General features: G+C 38.9%; 1 protein-coding gene across 1 annotated transcript in view; it reads right to left on the bottom strand.

Annotated features, from left to right (window-relative positions):
- Positions 1-13520: 13520 nt before the first annotated feature.
- ACVR2B (activin A receptor type 2B) overlaps positions 13521-15659 on the bottom strand; it is an 87539-nt gene continuing 85400 nt past the window's right edge. Inside the window, exon 11 of the mRNA XM_027837051.1 lies at positions 13521-14518. Within this exon, the coding sequence (XP_027692852.1) occupies positions 14324-14518 (195 nt within the window). The 3' untranslated portion in view covers positions 13521-14323. The remainder of the gene's footprint in view (positions 14519-15659) is intronic.

Below are 15659 nucleotides of genomic sequence, written 5' to 3'. Positions count from 1 at the left end.
GGATCAATCATACATTAATGTACCCAAATTGTCTTGAACCTACACATATTTACAGTTTAGATTATGTCCTAGGAGAATGGGGCTCTAAGATTCCACTGACCCCTATAAAAAGTATTATTTCCTTTAATTCCAAACTTATCAAATTCTAATGGTGTCTAGTAGTTCTAAAATTCCATGGCATGGTGAAGAAATATGAAGGTATTCACGACCAGAGAATCTGAACAAGCCCACTTATTCATCATCCATGTCATAGCCATGGATGTGGGTACCTCCCAAGGTTCTGTCCTGGGCACTCCTTCTCTCTGTAATCTCTGTACCTTCGTCAACTTCCATGAGTTGTTATCATTGCTATGTGGATGACTCCCAGGCCAACATATCCAGTCCGAATCTCTGACTTCTAGTCCCATATCCCCAATTGACTGTGGGACACATAGTACTGAACGTCCAGTAGACACTTCAAACTCAGCATGTCTGAAAGACTTCATCCTTACCACCAACCTACCCCATTTCTGACCTTTCCTATACCATCAAAGGCACTTCATTCTTCGGTCATCCAGATTAGCAACCCCAGTCTGATCTTTGACTCCTCACCCTCACTCCTTCTAAACATCACATCACTTGTCTGATTTCCCAGTTTCTACCTTTGCATCTCTCTGTCCATCCCCTTATCTCCAGTCATACGGCCACCATCCCTTGCCTGGAATCTTGCAATGCCCCCCTCATTTGTCTCCTTGCCTCAAGTCTCTCTCCACTCTTCTCTGTTCTCCACACACCTGTCAAAGTGGTTTTCTTCCAATACAAGTCTAAATTGTCATCCTCCTACTCAATAAACACCAGAGCTCCCACTGCCTCAAGGATCAACTCCTCTGCTGAGGATAGAAATCTCTTCACAACCTGGGCCCTTTCTACCTTTCCAGTCTTTGACTCTCCACACATTCTACAGATCAGCCACACCAGCCCACTTACTGCTCCCTACACATAATTGTCCATCTGCCATCTCTTTTTCTTTGTCCTGGTTGGCTCCTCTGTCTGAAATGTACTTCCTCCCCAACTCTTGTCTCTTGGAATTTCTGATTTCCTTCAAGACTTGAGGTAGCACCACTTTTTCCACCAGGAGTTCTTAACCCTTTTTTGTATGTCATGGGTCCGCTTGGCAGTCTGATGAGGTGTATGAACTCAGAATAATGTTTTAAGTGCATAAAATACATAGGATTACAAAGAAAATCAAATGTATTGAAAGTTATCAATATTTTTTTCTAAGTTCATGGAGCCCAGCTTAAGAAGCCATGTATTACAAGAAGCCTTTACTGATGGTGCCTTCTCTTCCCAAGTTACCTTGTATTCAGTGTTTTTACATGCTTATATATGTTTCTCCCTTCTTAGAATGGAAGTTCCTTGGGAGCAGGGATTACTTCGTTTTTGTCTTTGTATCCTGAATTTAGACAATGCCTAGTAAAAGGTGTTTAATAAAGGCTTATTGCAGTGACTGCTGCTCCCCAAACCGGATCTGAAAACCACTGCCATCCATCAGAGGTTTTGAGCCTTCAGTTAAATACCTGGAACCTCATTTATCACAAAATAACTAGCTCTATACTATGGGAACTTTCTGGCATTAGAAATGTCCCTTTATAAAATTAATATTAAAAGATCTCTCTGTGTGTACCCTTCTACATACACCTTGTGCCACAAGGGGTGGCCTACCCCTGCCACTCCTCCCTCCCCACCTTCAGTTTTCAGGGTCCAAAAGGCATACTGACAGGTAAGCATACTGACTTTAATGCTAAAATTCACACTTCTATGCCAAGCTGTTAAAAGAATGAATTCTGTGAAGTCACCAAGACTACCTAAAAAGGAGGAAGCCAGTTGGTACAGTGGATAGTGTAGGGCTTAGGAATCAAGAATATCTGAGTTCAAATCCTGCCTTGGGCACTTACTAGTTGCTTGACCCTGGGCAAGTCACTGAAGCTCTCTGCCTCAGTTTTCCCATCTGTAAAAAGGGGATCATAATAGTGCCTCCCTCACAGAATTGTTATGAAGCTCCTATCAAATTACACATGTAAAGCACTTGGCAAACCTTAAACCACTTGTAAAATGCTAGTTTTTAGTAGCTGGCAAGTCGCTGGCCCTCTGTTTGCCTGTTTCAACTATAAAATGGAAATAGCAACACCACCTACCTCTCAGGCTTATTGTAAGAATTGAATGAGCTAATTATAAAGTGCCTAGCAGTGTCTGGCACATAGCACGTGCTACATAATAAACGTTAGTTATTATTATTATTATATGCAAAGCACTCAGCACATAGTAGGCGCTATATAAATGCTCATTCCAGAGCAGCGAGGTGGCGCAGTAGATAGAGCACCGGCCCTGAAGTCAGGAGGACCTGAGTTCAAATCTGGCCTCAGACCACACACTTGACACTTACTAGCTGTGTGACCCTGGGCAAGTCACTTAACCCCAATTGCCTAAAAAAAAAAATTAAAATTAAAAAAAAAAATAAATGCTTATTCCTTTTCCCCTCTCCCATTATCATTAAAATGCGCTGGCAAGAAGCCATGCTCCAGGAAAGTATGGCCAACTCAGGGGGTTCCAAAGAGAGAACTCCAGAGATACTAGGAGACAAAGGGCTCATCTGCAAGGGCTCCCAGAAGTCTGCTCCCCTACAGCATCAAGGTTCTTACCTCCAGGAGGCAGGGAAAAGCTTCCCCTCCTCCTCCAAGAAGTCTTACACTAAGGGAGTCCTTAGAACACATAGTTTGCAGACCTCGAAAAGATACACATCTCAGGATTGGAGGCAGCTGAACCTCAGCACCCACTTTGCACTCACCTCCTTTTACAGTGTCCATGGTCACTCATTGGAAGTCTACACTTTCTCATAAAGAACAAAGAACACAGACCGTTTGGTTTTGTTTGTTTTTTTTTTTTTCAAATTTACCATTTATTTTCATATACAAAAAAAAGATAAACTTGAAATTGCTCTTTCTACGGTTTTTCTCCTATTCTGTTGGGGCGTGGCTGCTTCTTCACACAGGGCAAAGACTACATTCATACTGGTTTACTCAGGGACCCAGTGCAGCAAAGCCCCAACTTGGCAGATCTCATTTCAAACTTGGTACTCATTTCTAAAATTACCACAGTAAAAAGGAGAACGAAGAACCACTGCAAATGTAGGAACTATGATACAATGTCCTTTCTGAAATTTCTTCAATTTGCAACTGCAATACATGGATGTCTGCTTTAGGCCATTTTATATGTGTATGTGTGTGTGTGTGTGTGTGTGTGTATGTGTGTGTATATATATAATATATATATTTTTAAAAATCAGCACACTTTTTCAATCCAAAAGGGGGTAACAGCACAAGCTTAACTCTGTATATTCCTTTTCTTTAACAGGATACTTCAGAATAACTTTTGTTAACTCAGTAGTACAAGCTATCTCTGTTCTACAAAATTTTTATTTCAAAGCTACAAGTGAAATATAACCTACAACATTTACATTTCACATATCCTGGTATACAAACAGTACTTACTGAATTGGAGCCAAGGACCAGAAGTCATTAAATTAGTTTTACCATTTGAAAGAGCTTCTTCAATTCAGTTTTGCTGAACTCGAATGCAGTTTGGAATCATGTACTGACCTCATCTTTAGAGCTTACTCATCTGTCAAACTGAATCCTGGAGAAGCAGGTCACTGCCAAATTCTGACACATATACTCTTTATATACAAGTTAAGGAACACAGCGCAATAAGACTTAGCTATCCATCCTAAAACTGACATACACATACTAAGCTAGACAAATCTTAGGATTTTTTTTTTCCTATTCCTTTCAAATAAAGCACAAATTTAGAAACAGCTGGTAAAAACTGATGTGTAACTCTTTAAAATGGCAAATGGAGAGATATGTCAGTTCTTCATGCTGGTTCCAAAATCCATCTTATGAGCTTTGTACCATGCTGTGTTGCTGAACTGTTTTGTGTTGCATGTAGAGAGCTCTTTCCACAAGAATTGACATCAAATGAAACTTGGGTAAATTTGGCAGTACTGCATAAAATTAGTCAAACTTAAGGACAAAAGTGAAATATAGTCACTGGTGTAGGGAGGATGATATAGGCCTTTGACTCTACCATTAAAATCATGTAGAACTCAGAAGCAGATATTTGGGACAATTGAAAAATGGCACTGTGTGGATTCATGGCATTTAGAATCAAAATAAGGAGCATGTCACTAAACCTGCAGCCATCACCGCCCTTAATTCCCAAGAACCATTCTTTACATCTTTACACAATGTCAGAAAATAAGGGGGTGGGGGAGCCATTGGCATTCAAAAAAAAAAGCTCCTCCTTTCTTGGGAGGTTTTTAATACTTTTTAAAGGGTTTATTGAAGAATCCCTGTAACTGTCATTATTACACACTTAACCCTTGACACTGACTTGAACACTGATGTTTTAAAAATAAAAATGGATGTGTCTCCCACCCCACCAGAATTACTCCCCCTTTCAAACTGGTCATATTTAGACGAGAAAGTATTTCTTTATGGAGAAATTGTTTGGCTGAAAATGTCTTTAAACTTGGTGGCATCTTGGTGGCAAGTGCTCTCTGGACAGCCCACTAGGAGCAAAGCCCTAAAAAGAAACAGTCACCTGTATCATTCAATAAAAGGCAGTTTCATCAGTATTCCGAGGCTGAGTCAGGATTTCCCACACCCTTTCCACCACACTAGCTTTGCCCAGGCAACATTGTTCTAGGGAATCTTCAACAACATAGCCAGGTAGCTCTCTGTTACTTACTGAGTTACCACTTTGGAATTTGGGGTTTGACTGTTACCCCTGAGTCTGGAATTCAGATATCTATGTAAATTCACTGTGTTGGTTAAAAATAAAATCAAATGACAAAACAACCACAACCCACAAGGCTTCATTTCACAGAGACAAATGCTACAAACTTCTTTTCAGAATGCACTGTGGTATATATATGTACATGGTGAGCTTTTGACCCAACTTTTTAAAGGAATGTTCTACACTTGAGCTTTAATCACTGAAAACTTGCTACAAAGCCCTTAGCTTTGGAAATAATAATTTATATACAAACCTAGCCAATTTAACCATTTTACCTATTCAGGTCTTAGAATACTGAAAACAGAATTAGCAGAGTAACAGGAAGCACTTTAGTTAACTCTCTTGAAGCACCCACCATTGTTCTTATTGGTCTAGCCAAAAAGCCCTTCTGATTTCAATATTAGAAAGCTTTTTTTCCCCCTCCTCAGTCCTTGGGAATCATTTTCCTTGGGGTAGGGAGAAAACAAACAAACAACTCCACGCAAAAACTCCCCGACACCCAAATATAGCATGGTTTTCTTTTTGTGGATGTTACAATAGCGTGGTATCAAGGAGAACTCAGAGAGCAACACTGCTCATCAACATAAGGTTTGAGGTAATTGGTTCTTCAAATACCTGGATCACAGACTGTATCCAGAAACAACAAGGGAGAAATGAGGGCGAGATTGAGTTTTAAATCTGAAAAGACAGGTAGGAAAAGCTTACAGCAGTTGCTTTTACAGGGGAGGAAAATAAAGGCACACAGAATTACATTCTAGGGCAAGTAGCTAGGTATCACAAAATTGTTATTTTACTGCAGAAATGTGTAGGGGGGAAAACAGCGGGTTGGTTTTACAAAATATCACTCAACAGACTGAATCTAAATATTCTCTCTAGCTAACTGTGTACAGCTTTATCTCAAACCAGAATTTTTAGATGAACAAGTCCCATCTAAGACGATGCACTTGCAGCATACTTGAGAACCTGAGGGACTCCAGGAAAACTCTTTCCGAGTACATGTAACCTTGGCCCAAACCAGGACACTTTCCATGCTGGAGCACAGAGAAGCACATGTTCTAAAACAGATTTAGAATTTGCAATTAAAGTAAAAAGGAAAGTTATCTCCATATTGGTTTTGGACATCTCACTCCCCTCCCAACTCCTTCTCTACTCTAACCCCGAAGCACACACACACATCAACCCTTCCACTCATCACCAAAACTCAAGCCCAAACTAAAAGCTTCCCTTTAATATGGCAGTGAAACTAAACTTTTCGGAAAGTGGATAAATCTCTAAGTGTTCTAAAGTCTTGACCCTATAATGCTCCTGTGCTCTTCTAGGGGCAACAAGTTTCAGAGAGATGTCTCTAAATTCATTGGCTAAATCTCTTTCCAGATTACATCCAAGTAGCAGATACAACTGCTGTTACTGTCAGAATTGGTAATTTTCCATCACCTTTGATCAACAGACCAATAGAATAATTCAGTTCCTAATTAAAATATTTCATCTCAAACTGGCAAACCTTAATTTCATTTTGCTCTTTGTAGCTACTAAGAATTTTAGATATCTTCTTCCACTCCTCTCTGTATCTCCTGCACATCCTCTTAAGCCACAAGTTACTATGTTATGTGGAACACAAGAGTTTTCTATGGGGTTTGGCATGGCCAAGTAAAACCATATTGAAACACACTGTAGTCCCAGAGAGTGTAATACTAGGTTTGTTTTTTTTTTAAAGTTCTGAACCTTTGATTTTCTCTAGTGCACACTTTGAAAGGTAAATTTTTCAGCTGATCTGATTACAAAATCATTCTTGTTGAAACACATTAGACTTTATAAAAATAATTTGTGGTATAAAACAATCTGCAAGGTGTAGAATTCTTGCTAGTTTATGTAACTAAATATAGATGTAGATATATACTCTTTAAAGTAAAACTTCAAGTGTTCTTTCTCTATATAACCTACTCTTTTATTTACAATGTTTCTAAATAATATTCTGAATGCAAAAGTGATTCGAGGGCAAGGGAGAAGGGATTGAGGGTCTTGACCTACTCAGCACCTTAGCCTATATTAACCAGTAACTTTACTTAGCAGAACAGTCCTACTTAACAATAGTGCTACCATGGTAAACATTCAGGGAAGGGCTTTTTGTATTACTATTCACATTTTCTCCCCCATCTAGCCTGGCTTCTACTTCATGGGATCATTTAAAGCAGAGGCGTCAAACTCAAATAGAAATAGGGACTACTAATCCATTTATCAGGATGCCTGTGAGCTACACATGGACAGTTTTAAAATGTGATATTACCTATGTTTTATTATATTTTTTACTAATTTTGTTAAATATTTCTCAATTACATGGTTCAGACAGCACTTATAAGTGTTGTAGGCCATGTGTTTGACAGCTCTGATTTAAAGGATTTGATTTTTAATTCATGAGAAAGAAATGTGTATATTTCTTGAAAAAAAAAATTATCTCCTATCAACAAGGTAACTGTCTCTTTCCTCAGAATTCAGAAAGACCCAAGATCATGTGGTTTATTATAAAAAAAAAACAAAACAAACTAAAAAAGTGACCATACTGCTAAAAAAAAAAAAAGCTTTGATCAGTCTCAAAAATGCCCTCTAATCCAGATATATTCCCTGGGGACAAGGCATAGATCATGAAAATCAATAGAGATATAGGCAGACAGATATTTTAATTTAACATAGAGACGATGATCTCTCTTAGGGAAGAGCATCATAGGGTAGAAATACAAGTGCTTGGTTTTGGCACTCCTGGGATAAGGTGGAGCTACTCTTATCAGAAAGTCTTCATTCATCCATGAAAGATACTATACTAAGAAAATGTTAAATTCTTGGCAATAATCCAAAGAGTGAAGAACATTTTAATTCAAAATCTTGTCAAAACTGAATTAATCATTAAAACTCCATTCAAAATGTGCTTAAAATATAAACACTAAATTTCACCAGTACTTCATTGGTATTTTGTTTGTAATTAGGTCAAGGACCCCAGGGCTAATAATACAATAAAATAATTTTCTGGAAAACAAACAAGGATAATGCAAAGATAATTTAAATCTTGGATAGTTGTTTTTTTTTTTTTATTTCATTTTCTTTACCTAAAAAACTAAGCCACCATCTCCCAAAAAGGGGTTTCTATTTTCAGGGCAGATTTATAAGCTTCCCTTTGGTTGTGATAACCATGTCCACCAGTTTATTAAAAAATTCCTGAGCACTCAAATCAAAGATAAGTTTAAATATTTTAAAATATCGACATAAATTAAGTGTCGCTTGAATTGGTGGGCCTGCACTAGTGTGCTCATTTCTTCAAAACACTCAAGAAGATCATGACTTAAAATTCTTCTGAACCATCAGCCTGAATACATGACTTTCTGATTTATAAGGACTAGAAGCTATCCTTTTGGACATAAAAGAATGGTTAAACAAAAAAACAAAAAAACCTCCTGTCAAATAAATAGCTCTAATTGCATGCTGGCTTAGATGTGACTGGTATGGTTATGTTAATTAGGATAACCTCATGAACAGCCCCTTGCTTAGGAAAAGTAATAATCAATGCAGAGCAAATGGAAAAATCATACAAGTAACCTTCATTTTCTTGCCTGTGTGCTAGAAAAAAGGTCTGTAGACTAGTAAATATTTGTACTCATTTCTTAAGACTAGTTTATGACCCACAGATTTAGCAACATTAAAATGTAACCTGTCTCTTCTTTCTTTCCAAATACCAGTCCTTATGAAAATTTACCCATCATGCTTAAAAAGCAGATATTTAAACTAGGTTTATTTTTATGGACCCTTTTAAAAAACACTTTTGGGCCCATATTATATTATAAATTAACTAGTTAAAACGAGAGGTTGGTTATTTGCTTTTCATTTCCAAGACTAAAAACCTAGATAGGTACACCAATAGGACATTAACAAAAAATTTTCAGTTGCAAATTTATGCTTTACCAGTAAGTGCTAGCAACACTCAAATCCCATAATGAAAAACCAAAAACAAAACAACAATAACAAAACAACATTATCAAGAAGAACAGAGAACAAAACGGGTCTCACTATTTGCGGGCTAGTTCCATTACCCATTTATACTTCTTGGGACAAAACAATTTCACTCTCATTGGATGAGAGGTTATGAAAAATGCTCTCTGAATGGAACCCTCTATGTGCTAGGCACTCAGCAAAGGAAGCTCCCCAAAATAAAACAAGTATGGTTGTTATTCCTGTGGTCATGGTTCATTATTATTATAGAAAACATCTGCTCCAGTGGGACCCTGGTGACCAGGAAAAAAAAAGAAGCCATGGCACAATGAGTAATTCTTTTAGTTGGTTAACCAATCTGTTTGATCTAATTCAGTAGGTTGATGGAAGAAATTACCAGAATGCTCAGAGAGGTGGAAGACCTGTGCATTATTTTAAAAAGTTTGGGAATGACGTGGTCTTCTAGCCCTGGTCAGCACTGGCCACTCCCCTCATTGAGTAATGACACAGAACTAGGTTCTTCTATCAATGTGTGGTCATGGGAGAGGAGATGGGCATTTTTTTATTTGAGCTGCAGAGCTGTTATAGATTTATTCCTGATGAAAAAGAGTTGGGGGCTTAGTGCAATAGGCCACACAAGTTCAGCCTGGGAATGCCACTAAGGAACAGAGAAACTGAGGACCCTGGGTAGATATATAAAGCTGACATCACAGTAAAACAAAGAGGAAGGCCTGATGAGCCAAGACTGTACCCATACTGGACTCCTCTCTGTACCACCGTCTTGAGGCAAGTCTTCTTCACACTGGCCTCGGCTTTACACGTCTGGCAACAGTACCTGAACCCATATTAATACTAGTGTGCACTTGCCTAATGTCTGCTATTGATGGTGATAACAATTCAGAGTCCTTTTTTAAGGAGTTAGTTGAACACTTATCCACCAAGACTGCTAACTCCCGGCAACTTTCTTGGCCTCCCTAGGATCTGGGATATAGCACACTGAGTGCCACTGATGAGAAATGACCATTCGAGACAGAAGCTTCCCTTAGCATTGCCTTGCCTCGAGACGTGATGCTCTACGGTATCTTAGCTTTTGTCCCCCACCTCACCCCCCAATTCAGGATTTTGCTATTTCCACTGGGTCCCTACACCGTAAACCACAAAGAGGCAGGGTGTTCAACTGGGACTTCTGAGCTCTAGGATACTCCTGCCATATAATCATTAGTGCTATAAAACTGAGGGTGGGCACATCAGAAAGGCCATCCTGAATAGGAGCTTCCCAGGCCAGAATTTACCCCCAAAGTTCCAACTTCATAAGAAGAAGCTGATATCATATGAGGAACTCTGGTCTGGAAATGTTTATTCTGGAACCACAGAGTTCTCCTGTCCCCTTAATTTATCCCATGCACCTCACTTAACCTCTCCCAAAGGAAAAGGAAGGCCAGGACAGTCCTCAGGGATGTCTAGGTCAGTGCATGAAAACATCAAGACTGGTTTGGGTTCTTTAAAATTAGGAGTTAGGTAAACTCCTCTAATAATATGTTTTATGGATGCTTTTTTAAAAAAATAACCCTCCTTGTAAAGACTAAGTCCATTCAAGTCAAACAAATCAATAACTGGCCAAGTTTGAGAATGTATGCTTCATTCTGCACCCTATCACTTCCCACTTCAATGGAGGGAGGCATACTTTGTCAGGAAAATTCTTTATGAGAAAGGCAATGGAAGAAAGAGAGAAGGAATTCCCCTACCCTCATATAGTCAGTCTTTCATGGAGGAAATGCAGATAGGTGCTCTGGGCCATACGGTAGCAACTTGCTACAAAACAGAAGAAGACGCTTAGAAGGACAAAGCACCCAGATACGATTTCCCGGTGCTCCAACTCCAGGAAGCATTGGGAGGTAATCCAATATTATCTTTGCACCATACTAATTGTCAAATCTGAACCAATGTCATTATTGCAAAGAGTGACTTCTGTACCACTGGCCAAATAATGTGGCAATGTCAGATTTGAATTTTTGACAGTACAACCAAGACGGGCAGAAGAACAAGTCAGAGAAGTACAGGATTGAAGACCACTTCATCCAACATCAGGAGTGTTCCAACTGCCGTCTCTCAAAGGCTCTGTTTTTTTTTTTAACAATTGCTGAAACCAACCTTCCTCAGTATGGTCAGCAGGGACTGTTTACCAAGGAGACTTGGCACCAGAGGGAGGCTCTACTACGTTACCTTTAGGGAACTGCCCTTCTGATTCAGCCACTGTCAAATGCTATCACCTAAACCATGCTCATGGATTCTGCTGAAACCCACTTATGAAAAGAGAGCTGAAAGCCACCTGCATAAAACTTTAAAGCCACAGAACACCCAAGGGCCTTATTTGTTCAGTGTGTGATGACAAGGACCTGTAATCTAACAATTCCCTGCAGTAAAAAGAAGCTACATTTTTTTTTACGTGTTTTAATTTATCCTTCTGTATGAGAAGGTTGAGATGACTGACATTGAGTAACAGAGAAAGCTAAAAAAAATTATATATGGCACTTTCAATAAATATCTTAAAGCTTTTTAAAGAAATCAGATTCACAAAAGCAACTGCTGTAAGACCTATTTTAGCCATACGAATAATTCTGAATGAAAAAAAAAATCCAAACAACATGGAGATCATCATAGAAAAAAAGACAGCACACCTTCTCCACCCCCACCCCCACCCCCATGTCCTACTCTGAAACAACCTTGACTGGCCCATATTTCAAACCCTTGTAATATTAGAGATGAAGAGGAGGAAGATATTGAAAGGTAGAAGGGAGTAAAGTCACACACCCCATGGAACTCCTTAACACAAGAGTTACTGACATACACAAGCCCCTGTGTAGACATATACTCACAGAGCAAATAAAATCCTTATAACTGGCCTCAAATCAACCACATTACAAAATCATTCTTCAGTCATGCTGCCTTCATCAAGACATCCCTTCAGGGATCCTGTTTCAGGAGCAGAACATTCATTGTAAATTCAGTGATGCGTGTGTAGTACTATACATGCATGTGGACATGGGAGCACAACCAAAAATGCCATGATTTGCAAATGAGTGAGCTGAAGGAAACTATTTAACCACTGCTCCCAGAATGATCTCTTTTTGTAGATAGCCTCAAAATCACAGTAACTGGGTATTTATAATGACAGATAGAACAGACATGCATTTATTTGTCCACACATCTATCTATTCTATTCTATCTCCTCTGGTAATTTCTTATAAGAAGTGTCATTTAAAATGAAATCCCTTGTTGAAATACATACAATTAGTAGGTCCAAGAGCTACATTTTTTTAGTATGGGGGAAAATGGGGTTAGTTTTCATTCTGATAATCAAGGCATGAAGAAAATGCCAAAGAATGATTTTTTTTTTTAAAGGAAGCTACTTTTCATTGAAGGTCAGTTCTAATGCAATAAAATCACTTCCCCATTCCGCACACCCAAACTCTCCATCCTTTAAGATAAAAAGATGTACTGTCTTTTAATAAAACGGACCAAAGAAACAAAGAATGGAAACAGCCTTCGCAAATAAGAGTGACTAATGCCCAGGAATCCCTTAAGCAGGCAATCGTTCTACAACCGGACACAGTTATTTACAATGGGTCATTACCAAACAAACAAAAAAAAGGTAGCACTTCCTAAAAGATTTTGGAACTTTTTTTCTATTTTTTTTTCTTTTTTTAAAACTCCCTTGTCATAAAAGCCAACATACATTAAAATATACTTACTACAAGACAACACAACAAAATATATAATAAAACTCATACAAGTAGAAAATTCTGAGGTATTTCTGGTTTGAGGTGGTCTGTGGTCGTGAAGTTTTAATTTTTTTTCTTTTCAGTTTAAACCTCGGAAGCCACGTAGCATGTGTATGTGTGTGTGTGTGTGTGTGTGTGTGTGTGTGTGTGTGTATGCATGTGTGTTTTAAAACATTGCATGTTTTGCAAATTAAAAAAATATTTAAATGTTGAATCAGCAGCATTAGGAACATTCACTGACTAGAGCAAATTTATGGCATAATAGAATAACGGTATTTAAGATATGCACCACTTTAAGACAAAGTTTCATCACAGAGTTTAGAGAAAGCCATATCAACAAGCCACTTGAAAAAAAGATGTTAAAAATCATCACGGTGGCTACTTTTAAGTCACCCCCGCACCAAGCTGTTGTCATCCTATGTTTCTTGGGTGCTGAAGTAGTGCTGCGGTCCTTGGCCAAAGGCCCAGGTCATTCTCCCTCCCTCTAGATAAAAATCTCTCCTTAAAGAGCTAGCAATTTTATTGTATTTCTTTCAATGGTCTTAAGTAATTGTTCAGGCTGTGCCATTGTTCAACCCCGTAGGGTTATTCCTTGAACTGCTCCAGGAGGAGGCAAGGTCCCTTCAATTTATCCATCTTAAGGAAAAACAGTGAACTAAAAAAAGGGTTTTTCTTTTTTAAAAAATGATATTTGGTTAATAACTATTCATGATTATCTATTTTAGAGGAGGAAAAAATTAAATTTCTCAAATGAGAGTAAATTTTATCTGGAAGTTGGTTGGGGTAGAGGGAGGAGAGAAATCTGTTTTCCTTTTACTTCCCATCCCATCTTATATCCAAGTCTAAGACAATGGAAGAAGTAAGAAGTAACGTTGCCTGTGTACTCCAAGAACAGCTGGGGCTTCCTGACATGCTTTCTCTAAATTCTGTGTTTGCTATGAATGCTCTGTGTCCAAAATGTCCTTCCCCTCATTCACTGATTACCTGAGAAGTAGCTCCATAACAAATGATGTTTGTCCAAATGCTGCCAAGTCCAACGTCGCCCCCTTCCTTAGCCCACCCCCAGCACCAACCTCCTCCTTTCAACCCCCACATCCCAGGAGTTAACATCCTCTTCCTGGTTCTTCCTCCATTACAATGACACCCGTTAGATCCGTAAAAGACACATCTGCTGTTTTGAAGCTGTCTAAAAAGGGAAAAAAAATTTTTTTAAGGGGATGGGGGGTTGTGGAAGGGTGGACTGGGGAAAGAACACCTTTTTCTGAGAAAGGTGTCTTTTGTAACAGTCTTTTAAAGTTTCCTCCAAAGTTTGCAGCATTATGTTTCCTAAGATGGGAGATGGGTTTCTTTGTGTCACAGATGTTCTGCGGAGAAAACAGACCAACAAAGAAAAACCTAAAAAACTGAATCACAAACGGAAAACGAGGTTGTTGAGGTTCTGCGGCATGGACATCATTTTTGCATTCATGAGTCGGGACCTGAATGCTTGCTGAGATGTCCATTGTTTTCAATACAGTAGAACAATATGCTGGTAAAAATTGATCCAATCAAAAAATAACAATAATAATAATAATAATTATAATAATAATAATAAAAAGGTCAAGATAAAATAGCAGCTGCATTCATGTGTTCGTTGGTTTTATGGTTCTTTTTTGTTGTTTTTTTTTTTGTTGTTTTTAACTTTTTTCTTCTTCAAATTCACTGAGTCTGGAAAGACAAATAGGACCCAGGACTTAGATACTCGACTCTTTGGGGGGTAAGTCCACATTGGTGACAGATGTCACGAGGGAGACGAGGCAGTCCGAGGTAGTGCCATTGACAGATTTGCGGATCAAGGACACACGTTCCTCTACGCAGCCCGCAGAGAGTCTGGCCTCAGCATCGTGGTCCCAGCACTCCTCGATTGTCACACAAAGCTGTGCCAACCCCTGTGTGCCAAGAGGAGGGGCAGGGGGAAAAAAAAAAGAGAAATGAACTTCACTGGGAATGCCTCAAAAAAGTCTTATCAATCAGGGCAAAGTCAACTCGTGAAGACCCACTTGCTAGATTACCCATAAGCAAATGAATGACTAACCCCAATGCCTTCTTTCCTCTACCCCTCTAATCAGTTAATATGGGCTCAGGAAACAGCTTGAGAGAAACATGGTTAGAAAGGGAAATCTGATACAAAAATAACAATAATACAATTGCCCCAAAGCCTAACAGAAATTATTTTGGGATTATCTGAGCCACTTTTTTTTTTTTTTTTTTTTCTCTGTAGGCTCAGAACTTAGCACAGTTCCTGCACATAGTATGTTCTTAATAAATGCTTGTTGACTGATTGGTATTTCTCCCTGCTTAGATAACTAAAAACTTGCTGGATTTGACAATGAAAAATAAGAGAATCTAGTCTTGTTTTCAGAAGCAGAAATGATGTGAAAGAAGTAGGAGATAAATGGCCAGAGACAACCTATGGAGGAATGAAGTCACATATTCCAGTTATCCTTTCTAGATGGGTCGAGGATTCCCCTACTCACACACCTTTCTCCCCAGATTTCAGTGGAACATTCATCGAATGTCAGATCTAGAAGAAACTCTAGGCCTAATTTGATCTGTATCTATATAAGAACCCCCTCTGTAACATCACAGACAAATACTCATCAAGTTTTCACTTGAAAACCTCCACAGAGGTAGTAGACCTACCACTTACTATCTCCTCAACAAGCCAACCCACTCCACTTTTGAGCAATGTTAATTCTTGGGAAGCATTTTCTGACATTGACCTAAAAGCTGCCCCTCTGAGAAACCATCTTCAATGCCTTTCATTGCTCCTAGTTAGGCCCTTTGAGGCCAGGCAGAACAAATCAAATCCCCTTTCCTCATAGCAATCCTTCAAATGCTTGAAGACAGCTCTCACGTCCCTTCGTTTCTACACACAATCCTTCCTTCTCCTGGCTAACCAGTTCCATTTCCTTCAAACAATTCTCCTATGGCACAGTTGCCAATTGCCTTATCATCTTAGTCATCTTCCTCTGGGCTCTCTTCCATTTGTGAAAGAAAAGAAACAGTAAGAGAGGCAAGGTGTGTATG

Source organism: Vombatus ursinus, unplaced genomic scaffold (genome assembly GCF_900497805.2).
Source record: "Vombatus ursinus unplaced genomic scaffold, bare-nosed wombat genome assembly UNPS02014820.1, whole genome shotgun sequence".
In the NCBI taxonomy this organism is placed as follows: Eukaryota; Metazoa; Chordata; class Mammalia; order Diprotodontia; family Vombatidae; genus Vombatus; species Vombatus ursinus.
Note: the sequence above shows the minus strand (reverse complement) of the source record. Positions and strands in the feature narration are given on the sequence as shown.